At 40.2% G+C, this 22,898-nt stretch overlaps 1 protein-coding gene across 7 annotated transcripts in view; it reads left to right on the forward strand.

Moving 5' to 3' along the window:
• The first annotated feature begins 2,553 nt into the window (after positions 1-2,553).
• C2H8orf34 (chromosome 2 C8orf34 homolog) overlaps positions 2,554-22,898 on the forward strand; it is a 156,254-nt gene continuing 135,909 nt past the window's right edge. For 2 of the 7 annotated variants that reach the window (XM_065053732.1, XM_065053734.1), the window contains exon 1: positions 2,555-3,239. In XM_065053732.1, the coding sequence (XP_064909804.1) occupies positions 3,171-3,239 (69 nt within the window). In that variant the 5' untranslated portion in view covers positions 2,555-3,170. Of the gene's footprint in view, positions 3,245-22,898 lie in introns of all 7 variants that reach the window. The other 5 variants (XM_065053733.1, XM_065053730.1, XM_065053731.1 and 2 more) reach the window with 5 other exon arrangements.

Below are 22,898 nucleotides of genomic sequence, written 5' to 3' on the forward strand. Positions count from 1 at the left end.
ACTATATTTTATTACTTGGGTTGTAAAATAATTTAGTGTTCAGTTGTTCATGTGAAAAAAATGCTGAGAGTAATATAAATTTATGCATGTCCCCAATCAGTAATTTTAATCCAAGAGGTTTTTTTTTTTTAAATCTGTGATGTTTCAGTATTACAATGAAAGTTCACTTTGAAAGATCTTTATTGATACCAAATTTTAAAACTAATTTAAAGTATTTCAATTACATTTTAAAAAATGTTTTTCCCCTAACTGAGAGAACAGAATGTAAATACCCAGCCCTCTGTGGTTATTTGCAAATGACAAGTATTTATTGATCACTATCTTAGTGTGCTTGTGTTAAATCTAGAAACATTTTTTGTGCTTTCCTTGGAAAAAGAGGAAAAAATGCTAGCAGAGCAGTTCCTCTACCTACTCTATCATGTCACTGAGCCTATGCTCTCTGCAGGAGACACCTGCACTCCCATACTTCAGCACTCAATGCATTCTGTCAGGGAGCTCCTGGAGACCTTCCACTAGGAAACAGTAACATGAAGCTCTTGGTAAGGAACTGTGCTCATGTCTCTCTGAAGTACCTAATCCACATCAAAGGATAACCTGTCAGTTAAGTGTTATGGGAGCTGTGGGATTACGAGGTGAGTCTGTTTAGAAAGTGAATTCTGCATATGGTCTTGGAAGCTTTCCCAGCCGCAGAAGGATTGCTAGTTTGTCTTCCAAGCCAACTGGAAAGCCTAGATTATATGTCTGGGTGAGAATTAAGAGGGGGAAAAGAAGGCCTAGGGAAATAGGAATAAAAAATGACAACAGATACCAGAAAGATCGAGAACTGTTGGAGATATTCAAAAGCTGTCTAGAAACAGCATTTTGTGATTCAAACAAAAAACAACAATACCAAACAAAAATCAAAACTAAAACTCCGAACTCTAGAGGTTTTAACAGTGAGATTTTAAGATCCAGCTGATTGCACAATATGCAACCAGGGACATTTATGCTGTCTTTAAAATCTTCTTTAACAAGTTATCTTTTTTATTTGTATTGCTGATAGTAGTTTCTTTTTTTCAGTCTTATTGGTGCTACATAGAGCAGTGATAGTTTGCAGGTCCCCGTGTGGTCAGGTTCCAGCAGGTCTAGAGGCACTGCTGCTTTCAAAAGTCAGGCTGTCTAGGACTATAGAAACATATGTTGTCATTTTTGGATCATAGGAGGGAAGCACCATTTTGCAAAGTGGGAGTCTTTTATCTATTGGAGCAGTCTGGGTTCTGATGAGCTTTGTGAAATTTTACGAACATCCTCATCTATGAGAATGATTAGAGCCACTATAGAGAACCTGCATCACTGGCAATTACGTCTATGATTGTATGATCCTCATTAGGCTGATTAAACTAGCTTAGCATCATATTATTTAAGTGGCACAAGGCAAAGCAGCTGTACTTTGCTCGAGATGATATGCTAAAACTCTGAGCTGATCTGAATTTTAGAAGAATACCATCACACTACAAAACCCAGATATTAAAAGGCCATTTTTTAGGGGCTGCTATGGAAAATAAACACTCTGCCTCACTGAGACTACAATGAACAGTGTAACCGAACATGTTCCAGCAAAACCATTACAGAATTCTGCAAGCTATTGTTTACGTTACAGGGTGCACTGCAAACTCTCTTTAAAACAGTTACTCCTTCCAGATAGAGGCATGAGTTTTAGGTCAGCAAGGAGGACTTCGAAGTCAAACAACAGTCAATGGCTGTGGAAGCAGAACTCACCATCTTTTTACTCCCGAGAAAATTCATCCTTTAACTGTTTCTGGATCAGGCTTGTACTCTTTCATTTGTAGAACCTGCTTGATTGGGAGTAGGTTGCTTGATTCAGCAGATGTACTGAATGTTCCCAATTCTTCAAAGCTTTTTTTTTTTTTTAATAACTTAGGAAAAAAAAAAAAACAACTTTTATTTTTTTTTTTTTTTAAACAGGTGAATACTGGTACAGCAGAACCAGTTATTGCAGAAGAACAGAAGTGTCAAATCAGGAGAATGCTTTTGTTCTTTTCTAAATGAAGAGAGAAAAAACAGATGTTTGTGACCGTGCTTCCAGAAAAGGTGGGGAACTAATTACTTAAAGTGGAGAAAGAATAAATACCGCTGCTTTGATGTAGCCATTAACTCGCTGCTCCCCGAAGCCAGCTCGAAATTCATCATTTTTTCCACCGGGTTTTGGGCAAGAGCCCTTGGCTGCTTGAGGGAACTCAACGCAACCAGCGGCCAGGGTGCACCTACATAACTACTCGAATTATTGTATTAAGATGCGTGGTGTCGCTAATTGGGAACTTCACCAGTATCATTAAAAACCCCTAGCATTTTAAAACACAATTTAAAGAAAAATGAAGCAAAAGCGCTGGCTGTAGTCACGGCACCCCCATTCCCCGCTCGCTGAGCGACTCGTTTGGCTGTCCCGCGACCCTCCGCCAGGTGAAGTTTGCGAGAGCCGGTCAGACCCCTCGCTCCCGGGAACTCCCAGCCAGGACAGCGCAGCCGGGTGGGGGCCCTGGAAAAACGCCAGAAAGCAGGAATTCGACTCCACTGCCGTGTAAGCTCATTCCCGGGTGGGCATGCAAGCGGCGGGGGGGCAGGAAGCAGAGCAGCCCCCGCCTCCCACCGGCTCTGCTTCTCCTCCCCCTCCCCTCGCTCACGCCTTTTGTGCGCCGGAGCCCGGGCGTTAACGGGCGCCAACGGCGGCGGCGCTGACAGGAGCCCCTGGCCATTGGCTTCGGGAGCCGCGCTGTGGCGAGGGCGGCAGCTCCAGCCGCGGCTGTTCCCGTAACCAAGGCGCTGCCAGGCACACGGGTGCTTACACACACACACGGAGCCGCCTTTGCAGCCCTTCTCCTCCCTGCACCATGCTCCGCTCCAGGCAGAGCCCGCCCGCTGCTCCCTGAGGGAACACAGCCCGCCGCCGCCCCGCGCCGAGGTGAGCGGGCGACCGGCACCCACCCGGCTGTCCCCCGCTCACCTGAGTTAGCTCCGTCCCGGGGACTTCGGGCTGCCGCCCCTTCGCAGCACCTCCCCCCGCTCCCGCTGTGGCAGCCCTTGGGCGGCGGGGGAGTGAGCCGCGAGCACCCGGAGGGACTGCAGCCGCCGCCGGGGGAGACGAGCTCCAGCCCCCGCCTCCGGACCTCTTCATGGCGTCTCACCAGCAGACCAGGATCCAAGCCTACCTGGAGAAGAACAAGATCGGTCCCCTCTTCGAGGTAAGGTGCGCTCTTGCCGGCCGGCTCCTTGCGGTGGGGGCGGGGGTGCTCCCACGGCGGCCGCGGCTCCCCGCGCAGCGCAGGTGAGCGCAGGGGCGAGGGAGAGTTTGCGGTGCCGCTTGGGTGTCTGCCCGGCTGGGGAGGGCAGGGCAGCGCCGGCACCCCCAGCCCTGCGCTCCGCTCCACGCTTGTGTCCTCGTGTCCCTCCGAGTGTCGGAGCTCCGCGCAGCCCTTCCCGGCCACTCCGTGGATGCGCCCCACTTCCTCGCCCCGCCACGGACGCGCCGCCCTCCGCTTCACATGCAGCGGCCGTGAAACAGGTGCCCCTTCGCGCTCCCACCCGCGGCCCCGGTCCCTGGAGGCGGCCCCGCGGTGAGCTGCCCGCCTCGCCTCGTCGGCCGCGGAGCCCGCGGTGACGGGACGGCCGCCCGGCCCCTGCCGTGGGGAGCCGCGCACCGGATCCCTTGCCGTGCGCCGTGCGGGGAGGTGGCGCTCCCAAGCCCCCCGGTGTCCAGGGCGGCAGCGCTGAGCAGCGAGCCGCGGGGGGTGGGCGCCCGCACGGCCCGTGGGCGAGACCCGAGGCGCCGTCCCTTCGTGACCGGCTGGGAGAGGTGGATGCCCCCTCACCGGGACGCCTGACCGCTGGACCGGGCACTTGGGGTGAAATCTGTCCTGCGAAAAGTCCATGTCGATGGTGTTTTCTGAAATTTGGATTTGCAGTCATACACTTGGGAACCGTATTTTTGCTATATATTTTTCTTGGTCCTACAAGGATGCACTTGCTTGGGTTTGTAGATGCACAGTGTGCATATTTTACTATTTCTGTGCATAAGCTATGAATGCTTAGAATTTAAAAGAGTACTAGAGCAATCGTGATTATAATTTAATCATTCTGTTTCTCATACCGTTTTTACATCTAAATGCACATATATTATACGTCGTCAGTATTATCCCAAGATGCAAGTCTTCCCTTTTCAGTATTTCACTTGTTCTCAGTCAATACTGTGTATGAAATCTCTTATTCTGGAGGAGCGTATGGGTAGCGTTTGCTGACCATCATAAGAGAGGTTCAAATTTTGTTAGAAAACTGTCCGCTAAGGGTCAGTTTTCGGATTTTGTATAGGCTGTGGCTGTTGTGACAGATTATGTTGGCTCAGTGTCAGAGGTGCTATGTTTGTGCAATAAATAAACCCCCTTTTGATGGAACTGTAACTAGGTACTAGTGAACAGCAGGTGATTTTTTTCTAGTTCTAGAACGCATAGAAACAGAAACATTTTTGTAGTCCAATTTCTCAATAAAAGACTGTTTAATCAACACAGTTGCTAGGGCTATGTACGTAACTGACACCTGTATATTTCAATAGGAACTAAAGGTTTTTGAGGAGTTGGGCCTTTGACAGCTGTCATTTTCTTGTACATTTTTTTAACTCATTGTTTCACACATTAGAATTCAAACAAACTGCTTGACATCACTATTCTGAGTCATTGTGTTTTAACCTAGTTTCTCAGTGTAAGACGCTCATCTCTATTTAAATAGGAGGATGCTTTAGTTATCAATAGTGGAGGAAAAAAATGAAGTTGTATTTCTTACAGCATTTCTTATATTACTGAATATTTCACTAATCACTATAATGTAGGAATTTCGTTGTGGAAGGCTCTTCACTGTCTACAAGTTATTAGTGCACTCCTGGGTACCAGCAAGAGATTTTTGTGTGAAATCCACATAGACCTGAATACTAGGGAGTGGATTCAAGATATAGGGCTGTAGCGTTCATATAGCTGTTGGAAGTTTTTTGAATCTATAACACTGGGAGGAAGAGGATCATAATTCTTATCTCCTCCACTTCCTGATTAGCCATTTAAAATCTGCTTGTGTATTTCATTTTGGTGATGTATTTGTTGTTGTTCTCAACAGTTTTTAGAAGATCTACAACCTACGTTTGATCTTGTAGCCTTTAGTAAGGGCAAGATAATGTATTTGAAGTTGACGGGAAGTGATCAAGGACTATGCACAGGGTGAAGCTTGTGCTCTTTACTATTATATATGCATTGTGGTGTATCAAGAGTACCATGTACTCACAGTCAGGTGTATTCACTAACGCATCAGTTTTTCACATCTGTAAAAGTTCTGACACATTGAGAAGAGAGATCTGTGCTTCGTCTTTCATTCAGAAATAGCTAGCATTTTCTTATACCCCTTCTGGTTTTGATGCTAATTAATCACCACTTGTCATGGATGAGAGTAATCTTTTTTTTTTCAGTGAGTATTAATTTTCTAATACCAAGTCAGAAACTAGTAGACTTAGATTCAATTTTCCGCAGTGTTATTTGCTGAGCAGGTTGTGACTGTAATTACCCAATCTATGCTTCAAGCCAACATTTTAGGGAGTACATAAAATAATATTGGGTGATTGAAGGCAGTCACAGGAAAGACTAAAGTGGAGAGAGGATGTGCGGGCTTTTTGAGATGAAGGCAAGGAAGGTGATGCACAGATTTTATTGTATACTTGTGAAATGAATTATCAGTGATTGGGAAGACTTTACACCATAGATCTTAGACAGTTATGTAGGCACAGTTAGCTGATGGCTGGAACACTTGATGGTTTCCTGATGATGAAGTGCAATTGAATTACAGTCAAGAGCAGTAGGTGCTGTTTGTCTCTAGCTGGCCATTCCGTGACCATTGTTTGCAGTTATCCTGGTAGTGTCTCATTTCTCCGTCCTGTCCTGTACTTGTGGCCTTCTGTTAACTGTGGTTACGGCTTTTTGTACTTCGTTAACCAGCTGGTATATGCTTAAGAACATCTGCTCTTTTGGACTTCATTTTTTTTTTTTTCCTTGCCTTCAGCACATGCTGTATATGCTGATGAAGTCAGTTTTATTTCTTTGCTGGAGTTTTGTGTTGTGTGACACTTGAGTTATCTTTCTAATTTGTGTAAAAGAGGAATCTTCAAGAGAAGTGCTGATTTGTGAGATGCAGGAAGACTGTAGGCCCTCCCTTGGTTAAAAAGTTGCTTCCATGTCTATAAAGGTAGGAGTAACCTTCTGAAGAAAGAATTGATGTGGCTAGACTGACTTAGCAGGCATCAGTCTTCTACTGACCACCAGTACCTGTTAGCAGGTAGTAGAAAGTCCTCTCTACTCAGCTATGAATGGTAACACAGAGATTCGCTTGTTTCCAGGCATTTTTACTAGTTAAATTCTTATTTGTGGCTTAGAGGTGGGAAGGGAGGTGAGTGTGAATTTGTGTGTGCATCTGAGACTATGTCAATTTGGAGATTTAAGACAGACTGCAAAACAACTTCAATACTTTGGCATCATTTCCCCCTGTTGAACGTACGTCCTCAAATAATGTTTTTTTCAAAACTGTCACTTTGCTGCCAGTTCATCTTACGTGTGCCTAAGTTTTTTGCAGGTAAAATTCCTGTGAAGCTATAGGTCAGCTTTTAAATGCCCCAGACCATGCATGTGTTGTTAGTGCTGACAGTAAGGTCTTTAGTTAACCCCTTAAATTCTGTCAGGTTTCATGAGCTGGCTTATGCTGTTCTGTGTTCCTTTTTTTTTTTTTTTCCCCTTATTCTTTCACTGTGAAAAGCTTAGGCATCGTCCTGTAAGAGATTTTTAGCATCCAAGAATACTGTGGTTAAATACCTAGTTTAGATTTGAGGAATGCCTTTAGATACACCTCTCTTCTGATATTTTTGTGGTAACTTGTAGTATAGCTAACTTGGAATGTAACAAGGATTCTAAATATGAATTGTGATGAAGCTTCACTGTTGTTTTTTTCCATCTTTCTGAAATGTGAACAGGAGGTGTGTGCCTAAAATTGGCTGGGACAGAGTATTCAGAATCAGCACCCACTCGTTTCTGTCTGAGTGAAGTATTGACCCACTTTGCATTTCAAGCATCCAATCCCACAAATTCTTTTTCTGTGCTAATAATCTCAATGAATAATCCTGATGCCTGTGAGTATCCATACATCTAGACTTCTGTATGACTGCATCTCTTCAGCATCCAGTTGTGTTCTCATTTGGGCAACCTGACAGTTTCTGTGAATTTTAAAGCTGGATCAGCATTCTTAAGAGCAGACTGCAATAAATCTTCAAGAGCTCTGAGATAAATTTAGTGTTTTGGAATTTTCTTATTTATAGAACTGCAGGTAAAAAGCTTCCGCAAGTACATTGTTGTTATGCAAACCAGAACTCTGTAATTCTTTGAGTTATAAAATGCCAAAATAACTCTTCTCAAAATAAACATCTCAAAACCCTGGTTACTTAAGAATTTTTGTTGAACTAATGTGGGTTTAAGACTGTAACTTTTATTTTGAACAATATAAAAGCTCTATTCATATTACCACACTTACCTTGTTTTCTTTGAGCAGACAAAATTCCTGAAGCAAATATAATAGGATTTTTTTTTTTAATTTATTGTGTTGTTTTTTATCTACATGAGGTGGCATTGTTAGTGTATATCATATACTGGCTTCCATTATTTAATTTAAAATCACTGTGCTTCTAACTTAGGCCTTAACACATCCTAATGCACCTATTTGGTGACTAACATTATTTATAGTGCACCTTGTGACTGAGTTAATCAAAGTTTGGGGGTAAGTTTTGGAGTTTGCACTGTCTTTGGAAGCAACATTTGCCCTCAGTTCTTAAATACACAAATGTAGACACAGTCAACTTGAGTGTCTCATTTACCAGTTTAAGATTCTTCATAGCATCAAATTAAGCTGCAATATCTGCCAAGTGAATAAGAGGGATGCTCTCAAAGAATTCTTTTGAGCTTGCTCAAATCCTCTTTTTTGTTATTTTGGTATTATGCTTTATTGGTTAGATTCTATTGCTAGCATGAAAGGGTCTGTATTCTGGATGATGTGAATTTATATATAGAGAGAAGCATTAGATTTCAGGCAGCTAGATGGAGGCTTTGGAAGACCAAGTTTTTCAGTACTTAGGCATCATGAATATAATTTTACATACTGATTAACCAGTGACATTGGCTCCATCTTTCAGAGGAGCAAATACCAGCTGTTTTTCAAAGGATATGTGGAAACCAGCAGTGATCTGGAAATGCTACAGTGTTACATAGTGGTGGTGGGGGAAACGTATGTAAGTTCTAATTTTTTTTTTGCTGCCTGCTACAGTAGGACTTTGTGGTGGCCTTGATGTGCACTGAAGTAAAAGACCTACTTAAGGGGAATGAGAGTCAAATGGCAAAAATAGTGCAGAGATGTCTTTTCCAGAGAATTCACTGTGCATTTTGATAGTTGCCTTGGTATAGTTGTCTTTAAGGGAAAACAAGTGGAAAATCCTAAGTGAAACTATAGACAGACCCTCTTTCCATTAATAAATAGTTCCATGAGCAATGGCTTAATGCCTTTTTTGCCTGGGTTTTTTGGTGACCAACAGAATACAAAAGTTGTCAGAAACTTCCCTGTGGATGAGGCATTCATAGTTATCTCCTGTGGAATCTGGTCTTAAGAGAAGAGGTTGTTCCTGAACAAGGAAAATCACATCTTTGGGTCTTGCTACCTGACTAGTTAATCTATCAGCATTTGAAAGAACTGGCACTCCTCTGGGAGTTTGTCTGAAATTACTCAAAGGCTTAAAAAATACTGGAATGAGACAGTGAAAGAGATCACAGATACAGCTATGCATTTGTGTGATCACAAACATAGACCATAATCACATAAACCTTGTTTCCACAACAACAAAAACATTACTTTGCTGAGAGGGAAATATGGGGTTTCTTAATTACTTTAAAAAAAAAAAATCCTTTCTGGGCACAAGATGCACAAATAAATAAAAATCAAAGTTATATTCTTTGTGTAATAGTAATTAAATTTGAAGAATTTTACCTAAAATACGGAAGGATGAAATGAAGGAATCATAATAACTTGCTTTTGTTACATTAACTTGTAATGTTTTTGAACTCTCAAAATGACAATTACTCTGTTTCTTGAGAGGAGGAGCAGAAGGCATAACTAGCTTGCCATGCAAAATAGCTGGGAAAATGAGGTAGTTCTCAATTGAGTTGCTCTCACCATCATGTACCGGCAGAGCCTCACTGCTCAATGCTGAGGTCGAGAGCTAGCAGATGTTCCTGTTTAAAATAAAATAAAATGCCAGGAGTTTCATGTCTTTACTCCAGGACATACACTGGGACAATGATGACTTTGAATTTTTGTCTGGCAACCCCTGTAGTAATGAATCAGTTTGAATCAAAACAAGACCATTACTACTGCCTTTTTTTTTTTTTTTTTTCTTTGGGTTTTATCACATTATGAAGTCTCTTCCAATTTCTGGATGATATTTAATGCATGCTGTTAATTAAACCTGAAGTAAGCTCTTCAACTGTTTTATTTCTTTTGATTAATCCAATCTTTTGGTACAAAGGACAAATGTAAATGTCAAATACTACGTAAAAATCTGTAATGCTTTTAACTCAGTCTTTTTTTTTATTTTATTTTTTTTTTTAATGTGTTCTTTGCTGTTACTGATTTATACTTTCCCAAGTGGGCTGGATGCCATCCGTACACCAGAGTCAGCACAGTCTCAGCCTTCTGGTGGTTGTGGAGCTTCTGAGAGGCAAGGGGGCAGCTGATACCTTAACCAGCATTTCTGCCATGTGTGATGCACTGCTATACTCTTCTGGAGTAAGCAGGTTTTTTAGTTAGCTTCTCTATCTTGGCATTGGCTAAAAGTATACCTGTTATTAGCATTTACTTCTTTCAAAGTGTTACTTTGTAAACAGAAGCATTAAAATTGAGTTAGAAACATAATATCTGAAGCATTTAAACATGTTCTTTTCAGTTTTCCTCAATTTTGAAGGTCTAAGCAATACTCTTTCCCTTTTTTCAATGTCTTTTCTTAATGCTTGGTCCTTTCCATTTTCTGTCTTGTTTATGTAGAGGTGGGGACCAGTATTTTCTCATTTGTCTAGTGATTGTTGGTTGTTTTTGTATAGTGTTTTTTTGGTTTGTTTTTGTCTTTTTTTTTTTGTTGGGGGGAAGCATATGTGCTTTATATGAGTGAAGGGTAATGGAGCCACTGTCTCTGCACTTGAGAGGTGGCTTCAGGCACTTTTATATTCCCCAACTTTTGGAACAAAGACTACCTAAACCCCTTAATGGCTGTAATAGCCAGATAAAAATGAGCTGTTATTGCCTGTACTCTTTATAATCTCCCTTGCACAGATGCATACTTTCCTGTTCTCCTAGTTGTGAAGTATTAGAGTGATACCTTCTGTGTTAAGAGAAGATTCTTCTCTACCTGAAACCATGAAAAACAGTTAAAACCCAGCTGAAAGCAAAATAATTTTCAAGTAGAATTGTTCAGAAACTGTTGGCCTTCTGGCTAATGCAGTGTGCAGTTTCAGACATTCCTGAAGATGATGAAAAGCAGCACTTACTTGACAGGAGGAACAAGAATTCATGAGTTTTATTCTAGGACACTGGAAAAAAGAGCGTGATCACTTGAAATGCGTACCTATGGCAAGACAACCCAACATCCATATCTGCTCTCAATATAGAGGGTAATACACCTTTAGAAAGCTTACAACAGACTCATTTTTGACGGCCTTAACTTTTATGTCAGGTACCATATGCCATTCAGGGTTAATTTCTTCTTTGGCTACTGAGATTCACTGAATACCTATTCCATCTGAAAGTGTTCAGGCAGAGTGTTAGGCTGAAGGTATGATGCCCCTCTGGTTTTGGTCTTCTGTTGTTTTGAGCAGTTTTCTTTCCCTAGTCACATAAAATTCAAGTATCATTTTTGCAAACATAGTTTCCAGCGAAACACCTCAGTTTTGAACATAACTTTGAATAGCACCATGAGGAAGTGTGTTACAATTATGGGAAATGCCCACACAAAACGAAGCATGCATGTGAACTCCCTTACCCATGCATGGTAAGTGAAAAGCAGTTTTACATTAGCCACCTCTTATAAAAATTCTGTCCATGTGGAGAGTGGAAATTGTTACCTTTTTGTCTATTTGCTTGAAGTATTATTTCTCCTCATTTTGCAGCTCCCTGCAATATTAAATGAGTAGAATCACTCTATTCATGCATCAGATTTCTCTATAGTAGCTGGAACAATATGCTTATCAAGCTCTTTTGTCGGCTTTCTGGAGGAACTCTTTTCTGGGGCAGGAATCATGAGGGTTTGGGTCTTTCAGCTGTGTTGGAGCCTTTTGAACCGAATCATTCGGTGTTTTACTCCATACACTCTGATGGTTTAGTACTCAGCAATGCAGCTTGTGAGGCTGATCTAATAGTCAGTTGCTTTCGGTCCCGTTCATCTTCCTTGCTGGCTGCCCATTCCTGCTGTTCTTGTTCCGGAACTGGCAGTTGTCTCATGCTACAGTCACCCAGTTTGGCAAGATGAAACAGAAGAAAAGTCTGCAAAAGAGTGGAGATTCTTGGTTTAGCTTGAAGGGTCACCACATGGTCTGATGAGAAGCATGGCATTGACTCAGGAGAGAAAATGTAGGTGGCCAGAGGGTGAAAGGAGGGAGAGGACCACAGCCACCTCTTTCTCCAGTAGCAAGCTTTTAGATGGGCATAAGAGGTCTCCAAATCACTCCATGGGTTTTAACTAGCTGCTCAGTCCTGTATACCAGGAGCTTGTGGGCTTGAGTTAGCTTCCTATGGATCTTGCCTTCTAAAGGGGCAGTTCCCCATAGATCAGGAGAATGTCATGGAGCTCAGCCCAGTCCCTTCTGTGAAGAAGCTGAAGGAGGAATTGAATAATTAGGGAGCATGGCCTAACGAATTAGGAGGAAATGGACCATATGAATACACTGAGTGTGAAAGTGAGAATGGATAGGAAGTGGAAGGGGATGGGATGACAGAGATTAATGCTACATTGCTAATGCCTAGTTTTTCTTTCTTTTCTTTTTGCTTGTAATCTGAGTCCCTATGGTGAAATGGTTACCTGGGATCTATACTTTTTTTTTTTTAATTAAAGAAAGGTTCCAGTGCTTGTGGTTTGTGAGACTATGACTGAAGGGTGAGAGACACAGGGCAAATACACATTTCTTTAAATGATAAGAAGTTATATTTTCTCATATGTTTTGCAGTGTCTGACTCATGCTTTTAGTACTTGATCTTGGCAGCACTGCTTGGGTATAGATTTGCCAGGGAGTTAAATGCATCCTTAGCACTACTATTAACGCTGAGTACTGTGCCACAAACTCCTTCACCAAGATTGCATTACACTCTGATAGGCATTGCGTCTCTGCTGACGTTTGTATAAGTGGAGAGGTAAACTGATGACTGTGAAGGACTCCTCTGATCAGGTATCTATCTCAAATAGAAGAATTCTGAATGATAAGTTCCATGATAGTGCACTAATGCAGAAAAGCTGCTTTGCATTGTTGAGAGCAGAATTTGTCCTAGAAGCCTGAATAAGTGGAAGCTATCTCTTCTCTAGACTTGGGAGATTGTTCATGTAATAGAACTGAAAAGGAAGGGTAGTTTCATCTGTAGATGGTCTTAGGAGACACCCCATGGAAACAATTAGGGCAGTTAGGAAGAAAAAAAAGTTAATGAGGTAAATTCTGTAATAGTTCTGTAGAGGTGGATACGGAGGGCATGGGTGTAAGTAACGCAACAGCTTCATTTGAAGGAGAAGAGAAGAGAGAGACAGGATAACTGGGTTTACTGGGATTTCTTAGACTGAAATGTGTATGTGTGCATGTGCGCATGCTATGCAATGCATATAAATGCTCCGAAGCATTGGGACACACCTGAGAATTCCATGTGTGCTGGACAAAGATCCTGTATAACTGCAGTAGGTGCTGTATGTTCTTGTTCAGGCGGATCGTATCAACTACACATGTCCAGGCCAGTTGGGCGTGACACACTCGATACACTGAATGTGACCTGAGTATTCATTTTCCTAAATATTCTGAATAATCTTGTCCTTCCTACCTAATCAAGACAAAGCAGGGCAGCAAAGCAGGGAAGCAAAAGCTGAGGGCAAACCCAAGGTTTGCAGATGCAGAAGTTCCTCTGGGTGTGCCATCATGGAACACTACCCATAATTGTGCTGAGGATGAATTCTGCACAGAAGTAACCCTGGAGAGGCAGCAGGCTAAAACTCACTGTCTTTTTAAGACACATCCTTTTGCACAATGTAGACTCCCAGAAAAAACAAACAAACAAACAAATCACAGATGTTTCAGAGCTCTTCCTAAGTATGCCCTGGTTCAGAATAATGCCAGTAGTCTACTACAGAGTTTAAGATAGTGGAGCTATTTGGAGGCAAAGGCTGAATGGAGACTTAGAAATATGGAGCAAAGAAAGGATACACAAAGAGAAGACTAAATTGCTAGTGTAACAGATTTAATCTTGGTTTCTTATCCTGTGAAGGAGGAATACCTGAAAAAAATAGGTATTAGGGGAGAAAAAGGAACAGAGGTAAATAAGAAACTCAAGAGAATTTATTTTATTCAGTGTTTTCCTATGATAATAGAAAAAAGATCAGAAGAACGAAGTTAGCCAAAATGAAGATTCACTTAACATTTACCTAAAGACTGAAGAAAAAGTTAAGAAGTCAGGAGAGCAAATAAAATATACAGTAGTTAGAGTATGGAAATGGGTAGGCAGTTATCTGGCTCCTGTTCCCACTTCTGCTACTGCTGTCCCGCTGCATTATCACATACTATTCTGTGTTTGTGTTTCTCCTGCCTTTGTGGTGTTTATCTGCACAGAGACTGCAAACCCCTCTGGCTCTTATAGTCTTCACATGGTTTAGAAGTTTTCACAGCAAGGCCCTGAGCTCATCGTGGCCCTTCTGCTTCCTCTTTTTCCTTTGTGCTGCCTCAGTGCCGGGTGGTGCTATTAATCCCATTAATTTGTCTCACATGTAAAAAAAAAAAAAAAATGATTCCTCCTCCCTTCTCCCCTACTTAGTGTGGTGGTTCAGAGCACTGACAGGTCTCCAGGCTACAGCACGTTGTGTCCCCACAGGGAGCCCCGCTGCTGGTGGTGAGGCCTTTACTCCTCACCAGGCAGATCAAGCCTAGCAATCAAATCATCAGGAATTGTCAGGGTTGGGAAGTTACTTCACTGTGTCAGAAACAAACAAAACCATACACCAGTTATTTGCAGGCATTGTTTTGTAAATAAAAAGCATTAGAAAATAAGATTAATAATGCTTTGGCTGTTATTAAAAATAGCTCTGCAACCCTAAAACCTATCACATCTAAAATTATCTAGATCTCATCTTCTAGAAATGAAGTGATTCTCAGTTGCTTAAGCCATTGCAGTCTTGATGGTAGAAGTGTTTAATGAGAAATGATGGATCTAACTACAGTTCTAGATACAATTCAATGATCTGTCCTTAAAAATTACCATTGCTACCCATTTAAAGTTTTCAATCGCTAGTACAATAGTACTTACTTAAATATCCACTTCAGCTTCTAGCTTGCTTGTAAAATATACTCTTTTAGTCCTTTGAAAACCTAAGCCAGAGGACAGCTTGTGGATGTTGCAGGTCATGTCCTGGGTAGGTTTGCCAGGACATGCTGACTAGATCCGCGGTTAACAGTTTACATGGAAGAGACAGTCAAAGTGCAAATAACAGTGTTTAGAAATATACCAGTTTTGTGTATGTGTTGAAGTTACCTTGTTTGAGCTAGAAAGTGATTTTAATAAATTGATCCATATGATATAATTATTTGAAGTTGGTTTTTTTGATGGCTACTTTTAAAGCCATTTTTCCTGCTATTTTTTTCTCTTGGAAAAATATTCATTCACTAGCCTGTATTTTTGTTACACGGAGACCAAGATTAATTTTTTTTCATTTCATATTTATGCTTTGCATTATGTGAAAATGGCTTTAATATTGTAATCATATATGTAACTTAGTTAATCTATAAGTTATAGAGTGGAAACTGTATCCTGCTTATGTAAGCTGATATTTATTTAGCTGTGGCCATTATCTCAGACCTAATTTATTTGTGGGTACGATATGATGTCAGCCTTCAGCCTGTGCAACCAGTGCATTTGTCCTCCCAGAGGCCAAACGGAAGTGTCCAATATACTCTCATTTCAGATGCTTTATTTTTTTTTTCCAGTTTGTTATTGACATAGTTCTAAGTTTTCAGCTTCTCTTTAAAGTGAGGATGAGGGAGGTTTTTCACATTACTTACTTGGGTATAGGTATAAGGATTTAGGCATACAAGTAACTATTTAATGGAACAAAGAATGAGTAATCCGTGCCACAAATTATGAAAGTGAACTGTACGCATACTTCACCTTTTTTCTGATAGCATTGCATATGAATCTGCATTTGAATGAATCTTGTTTTCAGCCATAAGTGCTGTTATTATGCTGAGAGGTACAAAAGAAAGAGATAAAAAAATAACAATTAACAGTAGTTGGCTCACTTATACTTTAGCTTAAGTATCCATATATTGTATTTTGTGTTTGTCCTCAGGATGCAAGTTTTGCTACCTTAGATTCCTTCGTAATGACTCATTGATAAGCAGTTGTGAGTAGGTCTGAGAATGTAAAAATTATAGCCGTCATTTTTGGTAGACAGGGATTGACAGCAATGTACAAATTAAGGCTGGGCAGAAATATTTTATTCCTTTTTTTTTTTATTCTTGTTGAAAAACAAAGCTCCTTTAAACCTTTAAGTTTGATAAATTGAAGTGTTTTGTTAAAGCAACCTATAGTATTTTTGTGATGAGTTGACTTTCAGCTGAACTTCCTCATTTGTCTGAATTGCTTGATGGAAATTATAGTTTGGATGGCTCAAGCTCCTACAAGCTCTTTCTGCAGCTTGGCTATGCTGAGAACAAACTGATAAATCCTGTGTGGAAAACAGAGGCCTTAAATATCAATTACATTGATTCTGCCCTCCCTCTTCCTGGTTCTCTTTCATATTGACCAATAGTGATGACAAATATAGGCCATCTAAATAAAATTAAATCCCTACACAAGATTGCAAAAGTAGGATATTTAGGTTTTGTTTTCCTGAAGTAATGTCAAAAAAGTCCGTTGCTGATGGATAAAAAAGTGAGCAGTAGTATTTGGTAAAGTTAGATGATTGCTTTAGATTTGAAGAAGAAGCCCATGAGAATAGGCTGTTACGCCTGTGATGGTATTTCTTCTGAAGATGGACTATTAAGTCAATTGGCTATTTTCAGAATCTTCAGAAGAGTGTTTGGCCAAATTTTTGGTTTAGGAATAGGTGAACACTTATTCACTGGAAAAAATACCTCTGTATCTTATTTATGTCACAATACCATTTGTGTTCAGCTGTAATTAAACCCTAAATATTTTGAGGCTTTTTCCAATTTAAAAATATTTGAAGCATTTGAGTTGAAGGTGTTGCAAATAGTAGCTGTTATACTGCAAAAGTGCTTGAATTTTTTTTTAATGACTATTTATAAAGTGTCTAATATTTGAACATATGAAAATTTACCATAGTATTACATAAAATGGGATCTTGCCATTTTCTTAAATCCTTATAAAACCAGGTACCATTATAATAAAGAAGCCTTTCTCATAGCATCTTTTTGCCCTCCATTCAATGGAACATTGAATTTATTTCTTCTAGTTTCCTGTGATATCAAAAGATTTTGCTGGCCTCATGTAGATCAATAATATAATACATATGTATATATATTTGTGGGAAAGGGGAGTGCTTTCTGTGCTTCCCACCAGCTGGATGATTTTTGCATTTGATCCAATTCTTGAGCATTATTTTTATATTTTATACAAAACCTGTTCAAAGAATGACATTCAAGTTGAAAGTCAAGCTGAGTGAGTGTTACAGAATGTGTTTCTAAAGGTCTGTGTGAGTGATTACTGTGATACGTATAAAAGTGAACCACAGTAAGTTTGTATGAGCAGTTATAAACCTAATTTTCACGTGTGGGTTTTGTTTTGTTTTTTTAACTTTGAAGCATACTTTTGTCATTACATAGGAATTGAGATTTGATAAACAAAACGTGAAATTTATACAAATCAAAAAGGAAGAGAACAAAACCCAGTTATATTCTGTTACAGTCCAGGGAAAGCTAACAGCACTGGCCGCAAGTGGAGCCTGCAGTGTTGGTGCAGCTATATAGTGCTGAGTGTTTAGAAATAATACATTTGGTATTGGACCATCTCTTCTGCTAAACACTTGCCTGGCTGTAATCCACTGCATCTCATATTCTCTGTATATTGATGACAAAGTTTGATATTTTCCTTTATAGAGTACAACAGATGCACTGTTCTTTCCCTTCTGCCGATCAGTTGTCTTTAGCTGAAAAGTCATTTTCTGGGGTGCCATTTTCTGGGCACAGTTGTAGGACATCCAGCCTCTGAGGAGAAAGTGTTTTCTCTGAAGCAAGTCTTCCAGTGACTCCTTCTGTACAGAAGTTGAATGGGGATCTGTTCTTCTTCATGGTGCTCTGGAGGAAGGGACATGCTTTGCAATATACCAAGTCTGGAAGGCATGGGAGTAGGGTGCAAGGGTCTGTCTCTTCTGATGGTGATCTGGTCTCACTCTGTAACATCACCTGTGTAAATGCAGTCGTGCACTTGCTGAAGGAATGTTTTTGGCTTTGTGATTCTAGTAGCCAAACCTGGGTGACAAAAATCATCCAAGTTACAGTTTCACACAAGACATTGTAGTAATGTTTTGGCATAGGTAATTGTGATTTCAATGTGGAAATAACTTGATTAATGCAGGAGTGTCCTGATACAAGTGTTTAGATTGAGTCTCTGACATTACATCCTCCAGGATTAAAATAAATTATTTTTTAAATGAACAAAGCTAAATGTTACTTGGATATCAGTGCTGTTCTTAATATGACTACCAAATAATGCCTGCCATTTCCTGTCTTTTTGTGCCTTTCAGGGAATATGGTGGTGTCTTTTTTTCTGGGTGTGTTTCAAGATGTGCAAAAGGAATGCAGTAGGTTATCCTTCCTATATGTAGTTAAGTCAATTATCTGCTGAAAAACTCTACTATCTTAACAGTGTATTTTCACCTGCTGGTACAGCAAAGAAAAGGTACCCTATTGTGATGGAAATGGTCCAGACATCTTGCAAATGAGAACTTCTGCCCACTGAGTTCTGAGTCTTATTTCAAGGCAGCACAAAGCCAGCAGATGAGGTAAGGAAGTGAATGTGTGGAGGGGATACTGGAGGAGCAGTAGTATGAGTGTGCATTTTGGGAAGCTGAGATTTGTGCCTGCTTTGCAAGCAGAGGTTTTCCTTTGTAGGAGCAGTCAGTTCAGCAGCTTGTTGTTCATACTCAGTAGGCTCTGTGTTCCCCTGGGTTCAGACCTCCACCTTCCCAAGTCTGTGTGTGTGTTTGAGCCTTGAAACTGAAGGGCCTGCTTTTTTGGAGAATCTTTGATGGCAGCCTGGGGGTTGTTCCACAAGTGTGGGCTGTTTTTAGGTGGAGACGGAGGCAGTGACAGTGCCTTCTTGGGGCTCAGGGAGAGCCATGAACCTGGCAGTGCCAGTGGGAAGCAGTTTGGGAACTCCAGAAAGTGGCTGGAGATGTGTAGACCCTGGGTAGCTCTGCGCTCAGTGTTAACATTTCCTTCCCCTGGCAATTCTGCTACTGCGTCTCTCATACCTGATTCTTCGTGGTTCATGTTGCCCTCCAAGCTGCAATACTTCAAGCCTGCACTCTTCAGGTCAAAATAAAGGGATACCTGCATGTCTATGTGTACCTGATTTTCTTTTTTTTTTTTTTTTTTTTTAGTTTGGCTATGATAGAGGATAGTCATTCTCAGAAGTTTCTCTACTTTGAGCAACAGAAGTATCTATTTTAATTTGACTTGAAATAAAGACATTATGCATGAAGGTAGAGCATGTTAGAAATCTGTCAGAACTTTGAAAACAATATTAAGAAAAAAAAGATATCATTAAAGCAGTTTCTCTGTCATCTTGCTCGCTGATGGGGAGAATCATACAAGTAATTTTGGCTTAACTGAAGGATAATAAAAATGCATATGAAAGCAATCATAGGTGGATTTTACTTTCAACTGAACCGGAGTTATTAATGTGTTTTCCCAGCTAGGGCTGGAGGTAAATTCAGGTACACTGATATCCAACCAAAACAACATAGTGGTCATCATAATGTGGTAGCATGTAATACGTGATAGTACACAAAATGCTGGAAGTTTCCCTAGAGTATAGAAAAGAAAGATCAATATTGCGTTTTTATTAGTTAATGTAGTTATTTAGCTACCTATTATAATACTATAAATGAATGCATTTTAAATCAAATTTTATTGTTACATCTATGGGCTGATGGCTTCTGCATGGCAAAGAGTCTTGCATTTAAAGAGACCAAGTCTTTTCATTCTCATTTCAGTGTGGGTTTTGCACTTTTTTGTTAATGGCAAAGTACAAGTGTATAATTAATCAAAAATGTTGTCTAATCCTAAATGAACACAGGTTAAATAACCACTAATATAAAAGCGTTACTTGTAATAGTAAAAGAGATGATTTTTATAATGTCCACTTGCAGTTAGACAAGCACTGAACATGAGCTGTGAAAGTGACTGTGTGTTCTCAAAGGCGTTGAGAGCTCTCAGGTATCTGCTTGCAGATAGTCTGCAGTGGCTTTGGTGGTATTCTGACAAGATACTGTGCATCCTGTGTTACCTGTGAAAGGCAAATCAGAGTGACCTTTCCTGTGGGGGTGCAGTACCTTTAAGTCAATCAAGCAACTACTTATATAAGAAATAACCTATTGTCTTCCTAAAATGCTATATAAAAAATACTCGTTATTTAAGGAGCTACAGCCACATTTGCAATATATAAATTCTGCAGATATAAAAGAACCCTTTGTATTTTGCTGTGGTAAACATGAATTTCCAGATTTTTCTACGGCAGCAAATTCTGACATTTCCAGTTCAGAAATCTCTGTTCTATTGGTGCATATTAAACATTTAGTTCTATTTACAAAGCTGATTACAACATTGGTGTGAAGTCTTATGAGACCAAGTCAGTCTCTCACAGGTAAATAAAAGGAAATTAAGATGCATATCTGAATAGATATTAATCTGTTCCAACTGTGTGAATAAAACTTGTAATTAGACTGAGTATTACTAACAATTGTTTAGCTGCTGAACTAAAAGAACATCTCCAAATGACATGATTTAAGTAAATTCTAACAATCAGGGAGCATCTGTTAACTTCATTGGAATTTGTTTAGTGATCAGTACTTGAGCAAATTCAAGGTTAATTTATGTAGGCAGCTAAAGTCAGGAGAATTAATTCTGTGTTAGAACTTCCCTAACCTGAACTCTGGTAACTCACATTCTCCATTTCATGTCGCTGTAATTGCTGGTTATTATTTGAACTTCCATGTGAATAGTTTAAAAATTCTTGGTCAAAATTTATTAAAATTGCTTTTGTATTTTTTAAATATTTTATTGCGTAGAACTTGTATAGAATATTTAATAACTTTGGCTCAACACACTGGAGATCAGAACTTTTTAAAACATCATCTCATATTTATCTTTCTGTATAACTTGAGTGAATTTAATGTTGTGGCAATGCAATGTTAGTGGTATCCTTTTTCAACAGAAGTAATATTGTTTTGCCTTTTTCAGATAATGCAAGAGCTACAGTGCCTTGTTGCAAAAGCTGTCAGAGCAGAGTGCCTGCTAATGGACACCTGAGAGCTCAGTTTTTCTGCGAACATGGGCTTGACTGTCTGCAGCTTCCTGGTGTCTTCTTATCCCGGGGCTTGTATGTTACACGTTAGATGCATGCACTGGTGAAACCCCTGAAAGACCATCTCAGTGGTGGTTTCCAGGGGCAAACTTGACATCAGGGAATGAGCACAAGGCCAAGGCTCTGCTGAAAGTAAAGCTTTGATGTCCAAATGGGATTTTATTATGTAAAAGCGAGGCTGAGATAAAGAGGTTCTCTAACGTTCATATTTCTGTGATTGCAGTTATACGATTTCTCAAGACCTCCTTTTTGAAATAAGGCCAACAATACAAAAATAATTGAGGGTGTGATTGAAGAAATGACATACATTTAGTTACAGGGCAAATTGCTGAAATTTCATTGGAGTCTGGGATTTGTTAGTCACGTTGTTAGGTCTGAACACCACATGGACAGTAGTATGTGTCTCAAAATGGTGATCCAGAAACTCCACATACTAAGCAAGAACTCACCCATAGTACTAAATGCCAAAGCACAAAGCAGTGTCTGAAATATTAGCCAGGTCTACAGTGTCAAGCTGGAGTTGAAAGCAGGTGTTGCTGTGTAGTGTTTGGGAGATAACAGTTCCCTGTTTTCAGCCATGGTTAAAAGTGAAGTAGCTCTCCACAGTGTCAAAGGTCTGTATCTATATTTTATCTAAATGCTGTTTAATGCTAGCCACTGGGTTGTGAAATCAGGCTCCTTCTTATGTCACTGCCTGAATTATCTATCTGTCTGTCTGTATATATCTTGCTGTGCAGTAGCACAGATTTAGCAGGCAGCTTAGAAAGTTTCCCCTGATACAGCAAAGCCTTGAGTTTAAGACAGTATCCTTTGTGGTGAGGGATGTGGGTTTAATTGCTTTAGGCCGATGGTAGCTTTATGCTGTGTCTAGGTTTCAGTATCCTGAGTGAGCACCATGGCTAATATGCAGCTGGCAGGCATTGACTGTACTATATTTGTGAGGGGTCTAATATTGGTCACTCGTTCGGCATGGTCAGAGAACAGCAACTCAGTCAGACCTCTCAGGAATCTTAGGTGTGGGTCTGTCTAGTCTTAATCAGGTTTTGCAGGATCTGAAAGACCTGTTGCTGGGAAAGTTCTGTGATTTTCTTAGGAATCTCTTGTAGATCCTTTTATCTTCTCTAGCACCTGAGTTACCAATCTCTACAACTGTTTACATCCAAAGACTCTATTAAATGGACAGGTGATCCCATAGTGACCTTGTAAACCAATATTTTAAATTATTTTTTGTGTCGTTATATCTCTGGCTTTAAATGTGAAATTTAAATATGGTGAATGTGTTTTGTAAGTCTTTAAAAATTATAATCTTTTATGCTGAACAGATCTCTAACTAATCTACATGAACCTAGTCCTTTTTCAGTATCAATAGGAAGAGAGGGGTAAAGATGACATTGGATTTCAGGTTTCTGAAAGTCAGCAAAATGACTCCTCAACAGCATTTTGGAAATGTTAAAAAGCAGGCACTTCTATTACAATGCGCCAGACACTCGGAGGATCACTCCTCTAATTGAGTGTGTGCATGATTCACACTTCTTGGTATTTATTACATATACCTATTGCATATTCATTTGTTTCTACATCTTAGTTAATGCATTAGACATAAACTATTTACATAACCCCACCCTTTGCCGGCAGTCCATGTTTGGTATTTGAGAGTCTTCATCGAGGTTCTCTAGTGGTTCCTGGTGGTCTTTGCAGCCTGGTGCTCCCCCCCAGTATCAGCTTCTTGACCTAATTTCTTGAGGATGCATATTGTCATTTTTGGCTTCTACTCAGCAAAAGTCATGTAGCTCTTTCTTCATTTAGCGGAACATTCTGCTTTCCGAACTTGCAAGCCCAGGACATCCCTCTTTGCTTCATATCCAGTCTCTATAGAGCTATTTTTTCTCTATTAGGTTTCTGTTATATTATGCCTGGCCTTGCTACAATAGGCCTAGTCTTGCTAC

This window comes from Columba livia, chromosome 2 (assembly GCF_036013475.1).
Source record: "Columba livia isolate bColLiv1 breed racing homer chromosome 2, bColLiv1.pat.W.v2, whole genome shotgun sequence".
NCBI lineage: Eukaryota > Metazoa > Chordata > Aves > Columbiformes > Columbidae > Columba > Columba livia.